Consider the following 19010-nt stretch of genomic DNA (forward strand, 5'->3'; position numbering starts at 1 on the left):
GCAAGACTCAGCCAGGGAGGGGAGGGATGATGGAGCTAAGATGGCAGCCCAACTGAGGGTGCTGTCTCTCTGGGGTCAAGAAATATTCAAGGAACGAATGAAACCGAAACACGACAAGGCGGGTTTTGGAAATTAATTGTGCCGTCTCTGCTGCTCTACAAGAAAATTTATTATGGCTTGAGAAGATATATTTTCGGGAGACGAGCACCGTGTTGACGCTGTGTCCGGATCGGAAGACCATAGCTACGTTGTAGTTGCACTGCCAGATTGGCTACAATTCGCGTTTATAATAACCGGGGACCGTGGATGCTAATTGTGGTATTTCTGCAACTTCGAATGGACAAATAATGTGACGTGGCGGATTTAATGACAAGTGGATTGCATCTGATGGCTAGATATTTTCTAGCTGTGATATCTTTTGTGTGATATATGCATTGTTCTCGAAAACGATGATGTGTGCTGCTGCGGCAGCGGCCGCCGGTGGAGGGATTCTGCCCTCCTCATCGCCGTCGATGGGGCTGGGTGTCAGGGTCATTTCTGGAGCAGGAGCCGATCTCTCCACCATTGGTTCGGGAATGGGTTCTTGTCCGACACCCGGAGCCCAGTCGGATTGTCGGACTCGGTACCAGCTTTTACTCTCAGGGCGAGCTCTGGCCGAAAGATACAGGCGGATTTATACCACCGCTATCAACGATAAAGAGCAAGGGATAAATCAAGGAAGGTGAGTGGCTAACGTAAAAAAAATATAGATTTCACTGAGGCTGGTCAGTCATTTGTGGGGCTAACTGAGCTAACGACCGTAAGCTAACATTAACCCTTGTTTAGCGGTACGTCAGTAAACATCAGCTACACCTAAGGTAATTGTTATTTATGGTTGAACTAGTCGGACTTTTGTCATATAGCTTTAAGTCATTTCTTTAACTACACACAATATGCCAGGAACTCTGTAATTTGGGTGCACCCTCTTGCGGGGGTCAGCTTGCTAGGTAGCATTTTGGCTTTGACTTCCCTAGCTTATCGGAGCCAGCTAAGCTAACGTTACTTCACCTTTAACGCGAGTGGTTTGCACTCCGGGCGCTCTGACCATTGTGTTTTCGTTAAGCGTTGACTGATTGTCACATGAATAAAACCACTGCCCACTTGGGCCAGAACGGCTGTAAAAAGTGCACTATCGGCTTATATCCAAAACAAGCTAGCTGGCTAACTGTCATGACAGCACCTTGTCAATTTGTTTTGAGCAAAAGCTGTTACCCAGCTAAACGTAAACAAACGTAACGTTACTGCTCGTGCAATACTTTTTTGTTACACATCTTTAAACAGTCACTACTTGGGTTGTTGCTATATTTTACGTTACCTAGTCATTTAATATAATTTGATGTAGTGAGCTGTGTGTATTTAGGCCCAACGGCGTCACTGATTCGATAGCTAGCTAACGTTAAGTGACGTTGGGGAGCATCAGCCCTTCCCCAGGTTATTTTAACGTAAACCAGCGATTTATTTTTCAAGAAACTTGGAGCTGATAATAACCAGATATACATTTAAACACATAATAAATACAGCATATTGCTCCTATACACAAAACTGCCCAAAATGTTAGATATGTAACGTTATGGGTGAGGATGTGTTGGGAGGTGGATGCACTAATTTGTTTTCCTGGCATAAGCGGTAATACAGTTACGTCATTCTAGTCAGTCAGTCAGGTTGTAGACTGAGTAGCTGGATCATTGCAGCATCCTCCCTCACAAACTGAATTGTTATTCTCAGCCCCCCCATGTACAATGCCTGCTTTAAGCATAAGCGAACACACTGTGGAAGTGTCTTCACATTAGCTTCAGTGCACCACTGTTTTCATAAGCAACTCCTGAATTCATAGGTCTTGAAAGAAGATAAAACAGTGCTTCAACCTATCCAGATTTATCATGTTATTTTGAACTACCATCTTATCTGACCCCAATCTCTCTTTGTTTATCTAATAGTGAAATATGTTGCTTGTACATAAAATGCAGATTGCACTCAATGAGATACATGCAAGCTTTAGGGAACTGTTTTGGAAGCCCCTTGAAGCAAGTGCCAGTTACTCTTTTTTTTCTCTCATGGATTTGTTGATGTTTGACTATTGTAACCAGATAGACATTTCTATGTATATGTAGCCTGATTTTAGTTTGGTATTTTGAAGAGTAAGACTAAACCAGCCTGTCACTGTATGCTCAAAGGGTTGAAGAATTTGAAGCTGCTTTTGTATGGTGACAAGCTATTAGAAATCAATATTCATTTGCACACTCGAGTAATAAAATTAGGATACTCTAAACCTGTACATCTTGTTTCAAATTCCAGCCTTGACAGTACACCTACTGTACAGATCAGTGGTGAAATAAAAAAAAGCTTGTCAAGCAAGAAGTGTACAGAATTATCATATAAACAGCCAATCAACAGCAGATTTAAAATGCATTGCTTTTCTGTATTTAGTATTGAGTAATAATGACTACTAAGTCATGCACTGCCTTTCAGTTTATAGTAGTAAGTCTATTTGTGGTCCCTAGCACTTGTCATTGGCAGCCTGATTTGTAAGTGAAATTCATCATAAAAAGCCAATGCAAAACACAGACTTCAGAGAGCTCAAAAGCATCAAAAGGAAATTTTTGCAAAACCAAACTCCTGCTTGTTTTAGGGCTTTGTCAAGATGAGTAACACTAAATCTGGTGACAACTGCTACACTTCTGACAGTCAGGCAGGGTATACTGTTCTTCAAAGGACATGTACTTTGCCAGCTTCATAAGATGTAGACTTGTTCTGCAAGGGTGAAAAAGTGAAAGTGAGATTACCACTAAAGACATCTGGAATGGATTCAAGATTTTAATAGCTATTCTAAACAAATGAAAGGATAAAGGATTTGTTTTTCCAACATCATGATTGGCTTGAAGAAGAATGTGTTGATGACAAGGAGCTTTACCTCCCATCCTCCTCACATCATCATATTTATTACAAATCTTGTGATAATATAAAACAAAATGTCTTAAATGTTATGCTATGTGTTTGAGTGTAACCATTGCCTAAGCATACAGTATATTTTGCAATACTGAGTGATCACTATATACTTTCAGGGGAAAGAAGGCTCTGAGTAAGAAGAAACTGAAAAGGCGACAGAAGGTCAAGTCAAAAGTCAAATCAAGAACAAAGGTAAGACACCAATAACCAGTTGTTACACAATATTACACTTTGTCTTGCTATGTAATACTACTATTGATGTATTTGTGTTTGGATATTATTAATAGATTTATTCAGAGAGGAGTTAAAAGGCCAAGGCTACATTGTAAAATGGCTGTTTTTAAACCGTTACAATATTTATAAAATGACCCAAATTGTTTATGCCTCTTGATAAAAACACGATACTACAAAGTGTTAATCGTTTCAGTGTTAAATCACAAGTAGGTGCAATATTTATTAGTGGGACATAGTTGTGCCTAACACTCTCAGTACTACTTAAAGCATTTCATAGACACAATTAAATATTTACATGTAGTATTTTGCATTTTCTCTTTATATTAATAAGAACAGTCCTTACAGCTGGCTTGACTCTCCACTGACTGAACTTAACAGATTGAGGATAAGATTAAAGATAAGGTCTTTGAGGTGGTTGGCAGAAACATTATTTTCATTGGCGGGGCTGGTCAGGTGCCAGGAAGCCCATCCACACATGAAGCTGGAGAGGTGGCTAGGCAGAATGTGAGACACATGGGAGTGGCTCTGGCTTGTGCATGATGGCCTGTTGCCGAGCGACCTAATGTGCTCCACATCTCCACGGCAACAGTTGCCTGCCTCCATCTCCTTCATCCAAAGAGGGAACCCAGTCTGTATCAGTGGATGTGGTTGTATTTTTGCTTCTGCTGTAGACTTTGCATGGACAACATAAATTAACTAGTTAATCCTCAAATTATGACAACAAAAATAATCCACTCAGATTATATTGACTCATCTCCTTGCTGGTTTTCTCAGAGAGTGAGAGAGTAGCCTGCTCAATGGTTGGTCTGTAATATTGTTAGTCAGTGTTTGGATTTAACTTTATTACACTGATTTATTTTTTTCCAGCAACTTGGCAGGCAAAGGCAAGAGAGATTAATGTGACAGTAGCAGAGAAGGACAGAGGCGCTACCACTTTGTCATCTTTCTCCTCAAAACTATTCCAGACAGGAAATTCAACGTAGAGTGGGCTAGTCAGTTAAGTTCTCTTCAGGTTGACTTGTTCAGTGAGTTGATGTCCTGGAACAGCAGAAGATATTCTGTAGAAACAGAGAATGGAGTGGTAGGCAAGGCTGGCCGGCAGGCAGGCAGACATAAAAACGTGGGTAGTTACATGGGCAGTACGGCTGTATTTGTATGTGTTTTGCTCACTCTTGCTCTGTCACGCCTCTCGCACTGGCAGACGAGAGTGTGGTTTGAAAGGGCCTCCTCTCCCCTTTTGTCTGCTTCTGTGCTTAAAAACATGTGAAAGTGGAGTCAGAACAAAGGACAGAGCAGAAACGCTTATCATCCTAATGAAGAGGGTGATGTAACGTCTTGTGTACGAGCAGATGTATGATGTGCCTTTTTCAAAAAATATAATTATAATAACAATGTAATGGTACAAAATGACATTCAATAGAATAACATCTATGTAATTATGTTGTTTATATTATAAACTATATAATCTATAAAATCTACCTGACAGCAGCGATGCACCTTTGCCATTTTTTTAGTATGAGATACTTGGATTGGCAGATACCACATACCAATGGGTTTTTAATAATTACTCATTCATGCTGTTGTCATCTTAGCATGAAACCATGATTCTGGGCCCCTCTTTGAATCTGGGAATCCCCCACCTGTACCTCCCACCACTCACTGATGTGCCCAGCATGTAGTACTTGCTGTTACTATGCACTTTATCCTTGTATGTATTTTAACTTTTTATTTAGGAGGAGAGAAAGTGTGTGTCTTTGCTCTATGTATACTTTTTAATTGCCCCACTGGGGATAACTAAGTAAGAATTGAACAGAAAGAAATGTGTACATGAATATGTGTTTGTCAGTTACATTTATCATACTGTGTGTTGTCTTTAACATACAAAAAAATTGTGTAAGATAATCAACAGTACCCTCTACAAACATTTATATGCAACTATTCTGCATTAGCAAGATACATTTTAGGGTAAATTTAATTTCACCAGGATTACATTTCTCTTCAGTGTATCAGAATATTCATATTGTAGTATCTGCAAAACATTAATTGCCAACAGCTGGTTATTCCAATAATATTAGTATTTGGCAAGGTTAGGTAGCTAAAACCAGTTAGAACAAGATTCTGGTCATGATTGATTGAAAAATAGAAATGTCTAAACTGACAGCCAGTATGTGAAGAGATTCAAGCCTGGGATACCTGTGTTGAAGGGAAGTACTCAAATGCTCATCCACCACACTGATCTGCACATCCCTACTTTTTATTGAACTATGTATATCTCACACTACTTCCTGCACTTAAACTGAATATTGTCATTAATTGCTAATGCAGAATAGCTGCATATAAACATAATTTGTAGGAGACTGAATTGAATATGATGTACTCCTAACCTGTGGTGCACAAAAAGCTATGCCTGGGTAAACTGAAATAGATATGACAGAGAACAATGGTGTTTGTTTATTAGTGATAGTTAGATGGCAAAACAGATGGGTCGATGAAGTAAAATAAAACAATACAGCATTTCACTTTTTAAATTATTGATGGGTTATAGACAGAATAACTATTAAAAGTATTTATTGTGAAATCTAAATTATTTGCCATTGTTAAGTATGTTTGTATCTCATGTATTAGCATTAGCATTACACTCGAGTCACAGAGCTAAGCATCGGTTTCTCTGAAAGATAAATACGCAGCGATGTTTGGAAAACCCAGAAGAACAAAACAAAACTTACCATTGTTCTGAAGATATTTCTAGAGTCCTCAAAGACTCTGCTGAATGATTAAAAAAGATTTTTAACTCGTTTCCCCAAGTTGAAACTGTGTTTCCTAATCCAAACAAAGATGGTAGCAAATAGTTATCTGGATAGGAAACAGTCGCAAACTGGGAAACGGGTTAAAAATCATTTCTATTGTGCTTTGGACGGACAGTGTTTTCATTAAGATGGTTAGAAGAGTCTTTGAGGATTCTTATACTGTATGTAACCCTGTAGAGCTAGATGCCCACTACACACCAAGCCCTGCATGGGGACTAGAGGTGATTTTGTGTCGTCAAAGGTTGAGTCTGAGTAAAGGCAGGCATCGTCTGTCTTTATCATAAATTATCAGAAATAATTATCATAAATCCGTCATTATTGGATGACTTTTACTGATTTTAATATTCTTGATAAATGGCATATTTACTCAAATGATATGGTGCTGCAAACTGACATTCACTCCGATTGAGCCTGTGCTTTGGAAGAGACAACTTTTATTCTTTTTTTCTTATTTTTCCATAAAGCCAGCAATCTGAAATGTGTAGCTGTCTAAGTGCGGTCAGGGGTTCAATACCAGCCTTCTCCAAAGCTTTTACATGGCCATTAAATCATCAGTGAAGTGCAGACAGAAACACAAAAGAAACCATCAGGTGAGCAGCATGTTTGCGTTATGGGTTGGTGCTATTGCAAAGTTAGAAGAAACTACAAAACATCAGTAGGTCATTGGGCTTTGCATATTTGTGTGTGTGCCTTTGCTTATGTGCATCATGACATAGCTTGAAGGTGGCAATTTTAATGACAAGTTTCTGATGATTTGTTCAGTTCTAAATTAAGAACTGTCAGCTCTAGGGAAACCTGTCAAATACAATTTTCACTTGCAGCATGAGGACCGTGTTTCAGCTGCTTCATGTTTTTTGTTTGCAAGATGTTTTATTTGCAAGATTTAACCTATCAGATGTTGTCTAATATATCTGAAATTGCTGATTGTATTAAAAGTTGAGCCCACCCTAATCACAAATCTCAATCACAAACAAACTGGAGGCGTAGAGTTGCAAAGACGTGGGTTTATAGCAGACAGGGAGGGTCAAAACACGCTATCGAGTTGCATTATGGAAATTGTAAGAACCATAATTTTTGGAGCTAGGGACTAAAAGGCAAGATATCTTTGCTTCAGCTGCATCAATTTTGACTTTTTTAAAACATATCTCTCATAAGTCCCTCGACTTTATAGAAGCGCAATACTATTACACATTTAAAGCACAAACACCACAAAATGATTGAACAAGGAACTGTTGTTTAAATTATGTGAAGCACCTAACACTAAGCTTAGCTAATATAACTCTGTTTATAGAGCCACAGTGCCAGCAGATTTTGAACCTGCAGTTGCAGTCCATGCAACATCTATTGGCAAATAAAGTAATAGCAGCAGGTTAGAACTGCATATGTACTGTATGTATATGCATGGATATATTTAGAAAACTGGATACTGCGTTCTGAGATGGCGCCCCATCCATTTTATTCGTGTATTCACCAAGATTTCTAATGTAAACAAACATATAATAGCACCAGGAGACACAACAAAGTTTAATTTAATTGTGGTCTAATGTTGTTGATGTTGTTGTCGTCAAATGTTGTCATTTTATTTTTAAGTGATAGTGGGTTCCAATTCTGTGTTTCAGATTTTTGTGGTAGGGCTACCCTTTTGTTTACTTGTGATTACCAAATTTAACAATACTACTCCCTTATAATATGTAACAAAGACTCCTGTTATTGTAATATCACATTTGATCTAATGAATATCAGGTTAAATACATGAAACTATCAACTTAGGACTTTTGTCCAAACAATGGAGATAACCATGTACATATGGGCCAAAAACACTGAGCTTCCTATCTCAAATGCTCAGTTTCAACATGCAGTGTTTTGGTCTCTACTCCGCCCTTTTGCTGTCATCTCCCAAGAAACACAGTTTCGCTCCCTTGGTTTATGGGTTTGGGTTATTATAGCATCTCTAGGTTTTAAATCGATTGAATTGCTCTTTCCAGGCAGTGTGCTCCTTTGTGAATGCTATACAGTCACAAATGCTACTCTAGCACCAAGGCAGGACAGCAGCAGACAGTACAGTTAGATGAGAGGTGAGCTAATGTCCTCCCCATTGGTTTGAGCTGAGAATGAATGACCTCTCTCCCCAAATAGATGACATCACCTCTGTGATTGTGATGCCAAAAGTGCAACACTGCAAGAGAGGCACAATCGATCAGTATGATTCCCTAGAGGTTGCCTCAGGACTGTAGTTAAAAATGCTTTGCTTTGTGGGATGGAGAAAGCTTATCAATTAGTTTATCAAGTTTCTCTGTGGAGTGTAGTTTCTCTAATCACAATGATTATTTGAATGTAGGCCTAAGTGCTTAAGCTTGTTGTGATGATTTTATTGTAAATTTTCCCTTTTGGCATTTCCACCTCATTTATCAATGAGGGTAGACTCAATATTAGAAACACCTCTTAGTATAAAGCAATACAGTCCAACAACACAACCAATATTTTACAATAACAATGTATCAAATGACAATGTGAAAACAAGGGGTTGCTACAGAGAATTATCACCTGAATTTGCATCTCTGCTTGGCTTTGCAGATCTTTACAGCGAGTTTCAGCTTGCTGTTTAGCTGTCCGGTCTGTAAATGTACCGTTTTGGTTCACTCTCACTGCTCTCATAACGTTGTTTGGTCGCAGTAGGCCGCGGTTTTTAAACGACAGACAGACACAGTGACTACCTGGTGAACACAGTGGAGCATTTAGCAGCAGCAGTATAAAGACTAACTGTGTTCAACCAAGGTTTTACACTTTCAACCTGGGAAACTGTAGTTATATAATTTAGTTTCAAGTCAAATGTAACTGCTAACATCTGCCTAGAGTCCCTGAGGGAACCTATGCCTCTGAGGAATTCTCAAATGTGTTACTCGTAAAGCCAGATGAGAAATTACCCCACTTATTGTGGTTGGTAGGCACTTGCTTTGGTAAGGCATGTCATTAGCAACTGCATGAGTTATGAACAGTTGAGAGACGCAAACCAAAATGAACGAATTATAACATCCTGTCCATTTGACATAATGATTACAACTTCAGTTATAAATACGGCAGTGATGACAAGATCCAAAATGCAGCAATCTTTCAGCTTTGGTCCAGAACAAGTAGTCACTAACACAAGCAAAAGCTGAAGCCCATGCTTTGTACAAAAAATGATCAGCTTCATAGAGATGCTGTTCTCTCAATGTACAGTCACTACTTTTGTGTACAAGACATTATGGTCTCAGTCCCGGTCACTTTTTTTCATATCTTTTTAAATTGTGTCTTGAAGGCGATTTAAGAAGTAACATTTCAATAAAAAGATGTTAAGGCTTAAAGAAAGTTACATTTTTTTAGTGGACAAACAGAAGCAAACTACAGGTGTAAACACAACCTACTGTAACTCTTTACAATTAGACGTATTCATAAAGAATTGACATTGCTGTTAATGCACCAAATGATATACTTGTGGTCACCAAGAAAAGGTTTTGCCGACCTTGCTGACCACCTCCACTCTCTGTTTTTCCACAGGCCGAGAGTCTAGATGGAGCCCTCTGTGTGCCGGACATCAAGCTTCACAGCAACCCATCTGCGTTCAATGTCTACTGCAACGTGCGGCACTGTGTGCTGGACTGGCAGCAGAGAGAGGCCTCCCTGGCGCTGGCTTCCAGGAGCTCGGTGCAGAGCGGCGACTCCGACAGTGATGAGGAGGAAGAGTACCGCGAACCAGCCGTGAAGCTGCCAAAGGTAGGAGCAGGGAGTAGCATTGGCTGCTTATGTGGGTGGTAGCAGAGCTTGGTATCAAGGTGAGAGCCAGCCTGTGCTCTTTATCTTAGGGATGCAACAATCCTTTTTCTCCCTGAGCTTGTAGGTAGGGCTCATCCTTTTTTATTGTTGTGATAATTGGTGTCACTTTACCAGAGGTTTGAAACCCCCATCCTGTGAGGATTACAGCCTCTGCTCTGTTTCCCCAACTCCCTCTTCTACTCTGTGTGCCTGCCGGTTTGTCTTTCTTACTCCGTATCAGAGCTGTCAGTTTTTATTTTAAATGTAAACTATTGCTCGTAAGTGGCAACAAAATTAAATATTCGACCTGCGATGACAATCATTTTTTAATTCACTGTCTATAAGCACAGTGGACTGTTTTAATTAGTTTGCCTTGTTCTCAGGTAAGGTGTTGCTAAAATGCCCTGTCACCTAGACTTACTGCATGCCCTATTGCCCTGTCAGTAAACTAGGCTATTACTGTTCTCTTAGATAACACAATAGAGAAACATAGCAAGCCATGCTGAACAGATAATTAACACAAAAGCATCTGAGAGGCAATGTGTCAAAGGATTATTTTGGGTTCTATACCATAAATGGCAGAAATAAGTAATAGGTATTTGCTGTCTTTGTAAAAGGCTACGGCCTTACAGTACCTCAATAACAAATCTGAGGAGTCACCTGTTAGCTTGTCATCCAAGTGAGGCAGCAGGGGCACCATAAATGAGCTGAACATCAATTGTACAATGTAGTTTAGAATTCGGCAACAGAGATGCCTTCAAATTACCTGAATTACGGCCTACTTTTCTTTATTTGTCATGCACATCTTTGTGTTGCTGTTTTTAAAAGGCTCACCACAACAGGACAAACCTTTCTACAGTGTGACAACACAGTTATTGAACAACTATATGTGTTTCCCATGTGCTTGTCTATTTAGAAAATTGTATGTTGATTTCAACGTGTGCCCACTGTACATATTGGTTAGCAGTTAAATGCTGGAATGTCACAGATGGATAGGTTTAATAGTTAATCGTTATTATGGTAAACTGGGAAGTCTGTATCCATTTTATCCTCTTTCAGACCAATTAAATAGGCTACTGGTGATATAATATTTTGGGGTGATTTACTCTTGTGTGTGTGTGTGTGTGTGTGTTTTCAAATAAGTAACACTGACAGAGTACATGTAAGCCTTGACAAAGTATTATTATGTCAGTTACATAAATCTAAAGAGCTTAAAGATCTAGAATATCTAATTTATATCTGTTTATCTACATCTGTTCAGTTTTTTGTGTGTACAGTATTGTACATATCTTGGCTTACAATTGGCATTATGTTATCAAGTGTTTATCTGTTCTATTGTCCTTGTTTTGTTAGTTATACACTGATGCTAAGTTTTCATTTTGCTTTTACAAAACAAGCTCTTCTCTGAGATAGGAAGGAATATTAAACATTATTTGATTCACTAACAAGCCATACTGAGAGAGCAAGAATGGCATCCTTTTCTAGGCCAAACTCCTTAGCCTGCCTCCCTTCTCCAAGTGGATCTGTCATTATACACAATGTTGAAGTCAACGGTAGTAAATGTACATACTGTACGCCCCCAGCTAAATGTAGGTTGTTTTAATGTAGAATGATGAGGCCATGCTATTAAAAGAAAACATCCTCTCTAAAAGAAAGAGATTTCATATCAGCAATATTAACAAGGCAATTATATGTAAAGAGTTCACAGAAAGTGGTGATTGTTTTTAAAGCTACATCTATGCGCATTGTCCGTATGTTTCATCTTCATTTGCTGTGTAAAGTGCTAACACAGTTAGTCGAGCTAGACTTGGGCTGTGGTATGACAGCACGGTGTTCATTAGCTCATAGAAATGTGCTTCTTTGTGTGTGTTTGCAGATCATTGGCATTGGCCTGTGTGGAGTATTTGAGCTGATAAAAGAGACTCGGTTCTCTCACCCCTCACTGTGCCTGCGTAGCCTGCAGGCCTTGTTGGACATGCTGCAGGGACAACAGCCTGAGGGCTTTCAGACTGAGCCTCCTGATGTGCTAGGTAAGGCTGAAAATTAGCACACGTAAGAGTTTATTAGGTGCATGTGTGCAATTTAATGCAATCCAATGCAATAGCCCTGCGACAAATCTTGTTTGGGAAGATATGTTGCTGCAACCTAATGATCATTTTGAGGCTGTCGTTCGTTGCTGTGTTGTGTTTTACTGCATTATTACAATTTGTTTCTAACATTTTGTTGAGCATGATTTACATACGGCACTCCTGTTTTTCTCTTTTCACAAATGTCTAACCTGCCCACCACTTGTATGCTTCCTCAGAGTCTCTTTTCCAGTTGTTGTTGGAGACCACGGTCCGGAGCACAGGGCCCAATGACCCAACAGGACAGGCCATCACTGCTTTGTCCTGTGCTTGCCTCTTCAGTCTGGTGGTGGCCTGGGGAGACACTGGCAAAATCCTGCAGGCCGTCTCAGCCATCCTCACCAACAATGGCAGCCATGCCTGCCAGACGATACAGGTGATGAACCAATTTAAATAAATTAGACTGCATTTGGCAATTCGACTGCACAATTGTCTGTTCTTCATCTTTATTTTGCTCATGCTTGTATTTGGTGAAGCACAAGCTGGAAGAATTTTAATTGTTAGGTTTTCTAAACCACCTCCACCAGAAAATTAATACTTCTCAATTATCCTTTCAAGTTTTTCCTTCAGATTAGCAGAAATGGGTTAGATCACCAAAGTGAATTTGTGAAGTATAAAGTAACCTCTGGCTCCTCCATGCATTTCCTTTGAGCAGAGAGACTAGGGCAGCGTCTGGACAGCACAAATTGAGTTTTGGAAAATGTCAAGCCGCTCTGATTCTCCTGTTTGATTATGTTACCCTGTCTGCATTCTGACGGCAATTAGCCAGTCTTCTGTTTGCTTCGATCTCTAGCTGGTACTCTCTCTCTGTTTCTTTCTGTATTTTTTTATTGATTCTTTATTAAATCAAAACTGCTCTTTCAAAATCCTGGAAGTAACTAAAATAGTACGTACTTTATTTAATTTTGTGGACAGGCTTTGTGACCATAAATTTTTTTCACTTTACCTGAACTTGACCAGGGCTGCAGTGGGACTTTTTAGCCTCACACATTTATCCCCCACAGACATAGGCCTGTGTGCCCTCCCCCCAGTTCCTCATCTTTTAGGCATTGACTGGACTGTGAATCATCACAATGACAGTCAGCCTGGTGGGAAGTGTGGGCTTTGTTGCTGTACGCGCCTGTGTGTTTGTGTTTCTTCGTATGTGTGTGAACGGTGAGATCAGTGGTGTGTGTGTCATATCTACCATGGCAATGATGTGAGAAATGTGTGTGTGAAAATGCGTACAGGCAGAATGAGAAGAGGGCAAATATGTAGGTACAGTAACCACAGTCTCAGCCACTAGTATGAGAATTTGAGCAACAAAGAAGCTTATTTGCCAGTTCCCACCTGGTGCATTGTCTACTTCACAAAATATACCCCACTGTAGTCCTGCAATCTTTCAGCACCCTCCTTGTCTTCCTAAATCTCACCAGGTGCCCACCATACTGAACGCACTACAGAGGAGTGTACAGGCTGTGCTGGTGGGAAAGATTCAAATCCAGGATTGGTTTGGGAATGGGATCAAACGCGCGGCCCTGATGAACAAGTGGGTCCTGAAAGAGGTGGCCATTGACGAGGATGAGCGCTGTCTTCTACAGACTGATGGCTCTTTCCTGTACTTGCTCTGCAAGGACGGACTCTACAAAGTTGGCTCTGGATACAGTGGCACTGTCAGGGTATGTAATACTCAAAGCTGCATGTTGTCACTGTCAAGTGATAACCACAAATCTCCAAAGTTGCTGATTTTTCTGAAACACATTTTTCTGATAGGCAGCTAGCAGCAATAGTTTTGTGTTAGCAGTAGAGAACCATGCTAGTAGACAGCCATAATTCTGCTTTAAAACAGAATACTCTCTTGCTTTAAAGAGGTTTGTCAGTGTTTGTGGTTGTCTGCTCATGTGTCAACAGGGCCATGTGTACAACTCCACGTCTCGTACCAGGAATCGAAAGGAGAAGAGATCATGGCTGGGCTTTGCTCAGGTAGGTAGTGGTGCTTTCATCAAGATGCTCCTCACATTCATTTCAGTGAAGTTGCTTTGAAAAGGCATTGTGTGCGTAAAAAATTCAGTTCACATTTAAACTTAGTGTTGACCTTCACGTGACTTCAATTATGTTGATTATTTGTAGTCAGTGCTTAGTTTGGTGTTGGATCCATGAGTCTTAACAGCTGTGAACTTTGTTTTTAAAACTGCTGATGTGTTGTTCTTCAGGAATGTGATAGGGAAGAAACTGTTTAAATACAGTGTCATCTTTATCATTATCAACAATACAATAAGTAAGCTGTAAGGCTTAAGTTAGGGATAGATAATCTAATTGTAGATCAGCAGCAGTGTTTGTGTTGTGTCTTCAGGGGTACTTGTTGTATCGGGACACAAGTAACCACACTATGTCGGCCATCAAGATCAACCCTGAGACTCTGGAGCATGAGGGGACTGTCACGATGCCAGGTGCTAAGAAAACACTTTTTTTTGGCTTGTTTAAAAAAAACACTTCATTGGCGTTAAGTCATCAAATAATCCATCTAATAAAATACTGGGTATATTGACACTTGTCACTTTGCTTCTCTTTGCAGGTCAACATTCAGACGGACAGAACATCATCTTCACAGACGGAGAGTACATCAACCAGATTGCAGCCTGCAAAGATGTAAGTTTTATGTTCCTGGTAAAGCTCCTCATCACCATGATAATAACATGCATCATCTTTCTTAGGCTCCTCAAAAGAAGACAACTTTAAATGTGAAATATAAAATTGAATCAGTATCAGTGTGGGAAGTCCTCAGTGTTTTCAGGAGTTCCCCAACATGTATAATTGAACCCAGAATAAAAGACTCCGCTGTACTGCCCATGTCTGCTGGAAACATGGTGGAGAGAGCTGACTTAATATGCACTCGTGCATTTATAGTCTTATAAGATTGTAGTGCCTTTCAATTCCCGCAGGCAGTCTCCAGCACGTGAGTCGGGTTTAAATGACTTGGTCATCCTGAACTACATCGCAGCGGTTAATTTATTGGCTGATAGAGTCAATCTCAATCTCATAGAGAGGTGGTTGTCATGATTTGTCATCTTTTTTATCTTGTGCAACTGAGTAAGCTCTCTTTCAATATGTGTTGTTTCCCTCATGATAACCAAATATTTTGTTAGTTAAAGTGAGGGTAGTTCCGCTTGAATTGCCCCGCGAAGCATCTGCCACTTACTCTTTGACGGACCCTCAGCTGATCACCAGCTGTGCCACAGAGGAGGGTGAAGCTGTGTCTGTGTTTCGTGTATATGTGGGTGTGGCAGTGGCACCAGATGTGGGTATTCTCCAGAGAGCTTAATCTCAAAAGCAGTTATCTGCATAAGCACTCTGTAATGTGAGTGGGGGAGGGAGAAGATGTAAAATCCATATATCTGTTGTTGCAGCTAGCCTTGCTCCCGGATAGCAGTTTCTAGGCTAATCAAGGGGACAGGATACTGTATGGGGGGAGGAATGGGGAGTCCTCAGAAGCTGCGTGCATTTAAGTGTGTAGCCAGCAAATGCAACCACAGCACAGAAACTTAACGGTTGAGGAAAACCATGTGATAAACACAGTAGGGGGGTTTCAGATGCTGGGAAGTAGAAGAGGATCGTGTGGGTAATCTACAGGAGGTCAAGGAGATAGTCAGCGGAAGAAGGTAACATGTAGGGAGGAAAAGTCGGGGGTTCAGGGGTATTACTGGCCAGAGGATAGAGGCGCTTATTATTTGAGTGGCACATGTGCTCTGCTCTGCAGGAATCAAAGCACAATAGATGAGTCAGTCATCATTACCACAGTGAAAACCAGACCATCCCCATGCTACCCTTCATCCCTTTTTATATCTCTGTTGTCTCCCATTTATTTCCTTGTTGTGTTCCTCTCTTTACTCTGTTCCTTCCCTGTAAATTGTCCCTTCGAGCCAAATCCCCTGCAGTCTGACTAACCCACATCTCTGTATCATCTGTTATGTGCTCTGCATTGAGTTAAAGTGTGTGAGTTGTGGATAGATGTCACACCCTTTATGGTGTTGTTGCTGGGGTTTTAAGTTGCTATAGCCACTAAAATTAAAAAAATGTATGCACTGATGCTGTAATGCCAAGCCACACACTCTGTAGATTGACCCAAACATACTGCAGCTACAGTTAATAGACTTACCCATGACTCCAATAAGGTTATAATCCATGTGTTTAACCTAACTGCGTCCAGCACATAATGAGTGTGCAGCCAGATACACATGTGCAATCAAATGTCTTCAGTCCAAAGTATCATGTCCACAGTGTCCCCAACACAAATTATTGTGACTTGAGGGAGAAATAATTTGACATTTTGGCAAATATGCTTAATTGCTTTATTATTGCCCTCATGTCTGTACTCTAAATATTCATATTTATCTGTCTCTCACATGTCTGTACGCTAAATATCTTAGTGAGCATACATGAGACTGATATCGATTTTCTCACTCTCGGCATGAAAGCGAAGAAGCGTATTTCTCAAAATGTTTAACTGTTCCTTTAAGAGCTTGATTCATTTTGATTCAGTCAGGTGAAGCTAAAATTGTTAGATGGACTCTAAATGCCACACTGTAGCAATGTTGAGTCATGAAACTAAACAGCGTTTCCTCCTGTTGGCCCTGACTCCTGCAGGATGGTTTTGTGGTGCGGATCTATACTATGAGCTCAGACCCGGCCCTGCAGCAGGAACTGCAGCTGAAGCTGGCAAGGAAATGTCTGCACGCCTGCGGCATCTCTCTCTTTGACCTCGAGAAGGATCTGCACATCATCAGTAAGTGATACAAAATATACTATCTGTATGAGGCTGTGGGTAGTGATTTTCATATTTATGTACACCTGATACAGGCATTTCATGCTGTATGTGTGTCTACAAGGTTGCAAATGTGTCAGGAATTATTCAGAACACAAAACACAAAGGAATAAAAAAAGCATACCTTTCAAACTTGTCTCATTGTGTATTTGGCTCTAAATAGTATGTTGTTCTCTCAGGCACAGGCTTTGATGAAGAGGCAGCATTGCTTGGAGCAGGCAGGGAGTTTGCTCTGATGAAAACTGCCTCAGGAAAGGTGAGAGTGAAACTCTTGGTGGTGTGCCTAAAATGTTTAAGAAAGATGAAAGTTGGAACAGATTCAACCACTGAGCTCTAACAGCTTTTGTCTTGCTAATGACAGGCCAGGCACTTTAGAGGGGGAACCTGGGGAACCTGGCTCTAAATTAATTGTGTTCCTGCATGTGTTTTCTTCCTTCTATGTTACACTGGCCACATGAAGCCCATTGTACAAAATTAACATTCCCTTAGTTCATAACATCTGTGTGTAGTTAGCTATAGTCAGATTTTCCTAGGACCAGGCTGTACTAAAGCATAACAATAAGACATGTCTTCTTGTTTTGGAAATATTTGGTGGCCCTCTAAGCTAAATTGTCTTTAAATAATACAGAATGAGGGAGCTGTATTTTTTGGATGTCTCATGGTCTTTGCACTGTTTATTGTGCCCTGGGCCCAACTCTTGTTAGTGGTTATATGCACACTGAGCTTATAAAGTGACATCTCTCCTTAACTAACTGGAAGTGATTAGAGTATTTCACCCAGCTAAGCAGTAGCTCTGTCCACTTTCAGGAAAACACACCAGGGCCCACTGCAAGTGAAGCTTTCTATGTTTATGAACTTATGTAAGAGTAGAAACATGAATATAAGTATTAACACAATTTAATGAAGGTAGACTAAACAACATAGATATTATATTTGTGTTTGTGTCTGTGTACAGAGGCTGTTGGAGGAATTGACTCAGTATACTACTTGACTCTAGAGTTAGACTGCAGGGTCTTTGTAATCGAGAAAAGTAGGCCCAATCACTGTAAAGAGGCAGTGCTTTGTTGAAGAAGAAATTTCACATTTTTATGAAGACGGTCTTAGTCAGATGAGAATGCTAACTATGTAGGTTGTTTGGGTGTGTGGAGGGTGTGGTTGTGTGCGCCTGTATGGTAGGTGTGGTGCAGTGTGCTTCTTTTGTAGATAGCAGAACAGGGCAGTTGCCTGTTGCACATTTCTGTGTCTGTGTGGAGGCCTAATCTCACAGCACACTTTATCTGCAGATTACCGTAACCCAGACCGGCTGGATGGGTAAAAATAGGAGCAGCTGACCTGTATCTTGGCACAAAGTTTGCTCATCACTTTGGGTGGACATTATGTCAAAGGCCGACTGTTTATGATTTACAAGCTAGATGATTTGCGTTATAAAATCTCCCCTCCAGCAGTGGCCTTTGTACATGTATCATCATAAGTTACCCCTGCTGTTTGAATTGTTAAAATACTATGCACATGGGCTAAGGTGTGTTCTGACCAAAAACAATAGTTCATCAAAAAAATGGAGGGTCTTCATTAATTTCACTAAGAACACTGTGCTGCATGTTGATGTTGGCCGCCACAGTGGGCTCCGGCAAAAGATGCAGGGCCGTGTGCCGAAAAAATGAACCCTGGCTAAACTTTTGCCTCAAAATGGATCTACTATAGATCCTTGACTCCTCAAAAATGACAACTGTTCTTATTCCTGATCTCTCCCTCACAGATTTACTACACAGGAAAGTACCAGAGCCTGGGTATAAAGCAGGGTGGCCCGTCAGCTGGGAAATGGGTGGAATTACCCGTTACAAAGTCTCCCAAGATTGCTCAGTTCTCAGTCGGCCATGATGGTTCTCATGCACTGCTAGTAGCCGAAGACGGAAGTGTGTTCTTTACAGGCTCTGCCAGCAAGGGAGAGGATGGAGAGTCCAGTAAGACCAATTTCAAACTATCTGCAAACATTCAAGAAGTCATTCTATTCAGCCTTTTTAAACACAGAATCAAAGCCTCTCAGTTGAAGTTCTGGAGGTCACGTCTGTTATTTTCCTTTGCAGCTAAAAGTCGCAGACAGCCCAAGCCGTACAAGCCCAAGAAGATGATCAAATTAGAGACCAAGACAGCTGTGTATACAGCGTGTAACAATGGCAGCAGCAGCATTGTCACCAAGGATGGAGAGCTCTACATGTTTGGCAAAGATGCTATTTACAGTGACAGCACCTGTGAGTTAACTGGGAC

At 40.5% G+C, this 19010-nt stretch overlaps 1 protein-coding gene across 20 annotated transcripts in view; it reads left to right on the forward strand.

Annotated features, from left to right (window-relative positions):
* Positions 1-19010, forward strand: part of mycbp2 (MYC binding protein 2) — a 65906-nt gene continuing 46896 nt past the window's right edge. For all 20 annotated transcript variants that reach the window (XM_044217575.1, XM_044217579.1, XM_044217583.1 and 17 more), the window contains exons 1-13: positions 1-721; positions 3102-3177; positions 9564-9779; positions 11695-11848; positions 12124-12320; positions 13360-13602; positions 13835-13906; positions 14277-14373; positions 14499-14572; positions 16568-16706; positions 16925-17001; positions 18502-18706; positions 18830-18994. In XM_044217575.1, coding sequence (XP_044073510.1) covers positions 450-721; positions 3102-3177; positions 9564-9779; positions 11695-11848; positions 12124-12320; positions 13360-13602; positions 13835-13906; positions 14277-14373; positions 14499-14572; positions 16568-16706; positions 16925-17001; positions 18502-18706; positions 18830-18994 — 1987 coding nt within the window. In that variant the 5' untranslated portion in view covers positions 1-449. The remainder of the gene's footprint in view (positions 722-3101; positions 3178-9563; positions 9780-11694; positions 11849-12123; positions 12321-13359; positions 13603-13834; positions 13907-14276; positions 14374-14498; positions 14573-16567; positions 16707-16924; positions 17002-18501; positions 18707-18829; positions 18995-19010) is intronic.

This window comes from Siniperca chuatsi, linkage group LG12 (genome assembly GCF_020085105.1).
Source record: "Siniperca chuatsi isolate FFG_IHB_CAS linkage group LG12, ASM2008510v1, whole genome shotgun sequence".
NCBI classification, from domain to species: domain Eukaryota; kingdom Metazoa; phylum Chordata; class Actinopteri; order Centrarchiformes; family Sinipercidae; genus Siniperca; species Siniperca chuatsi.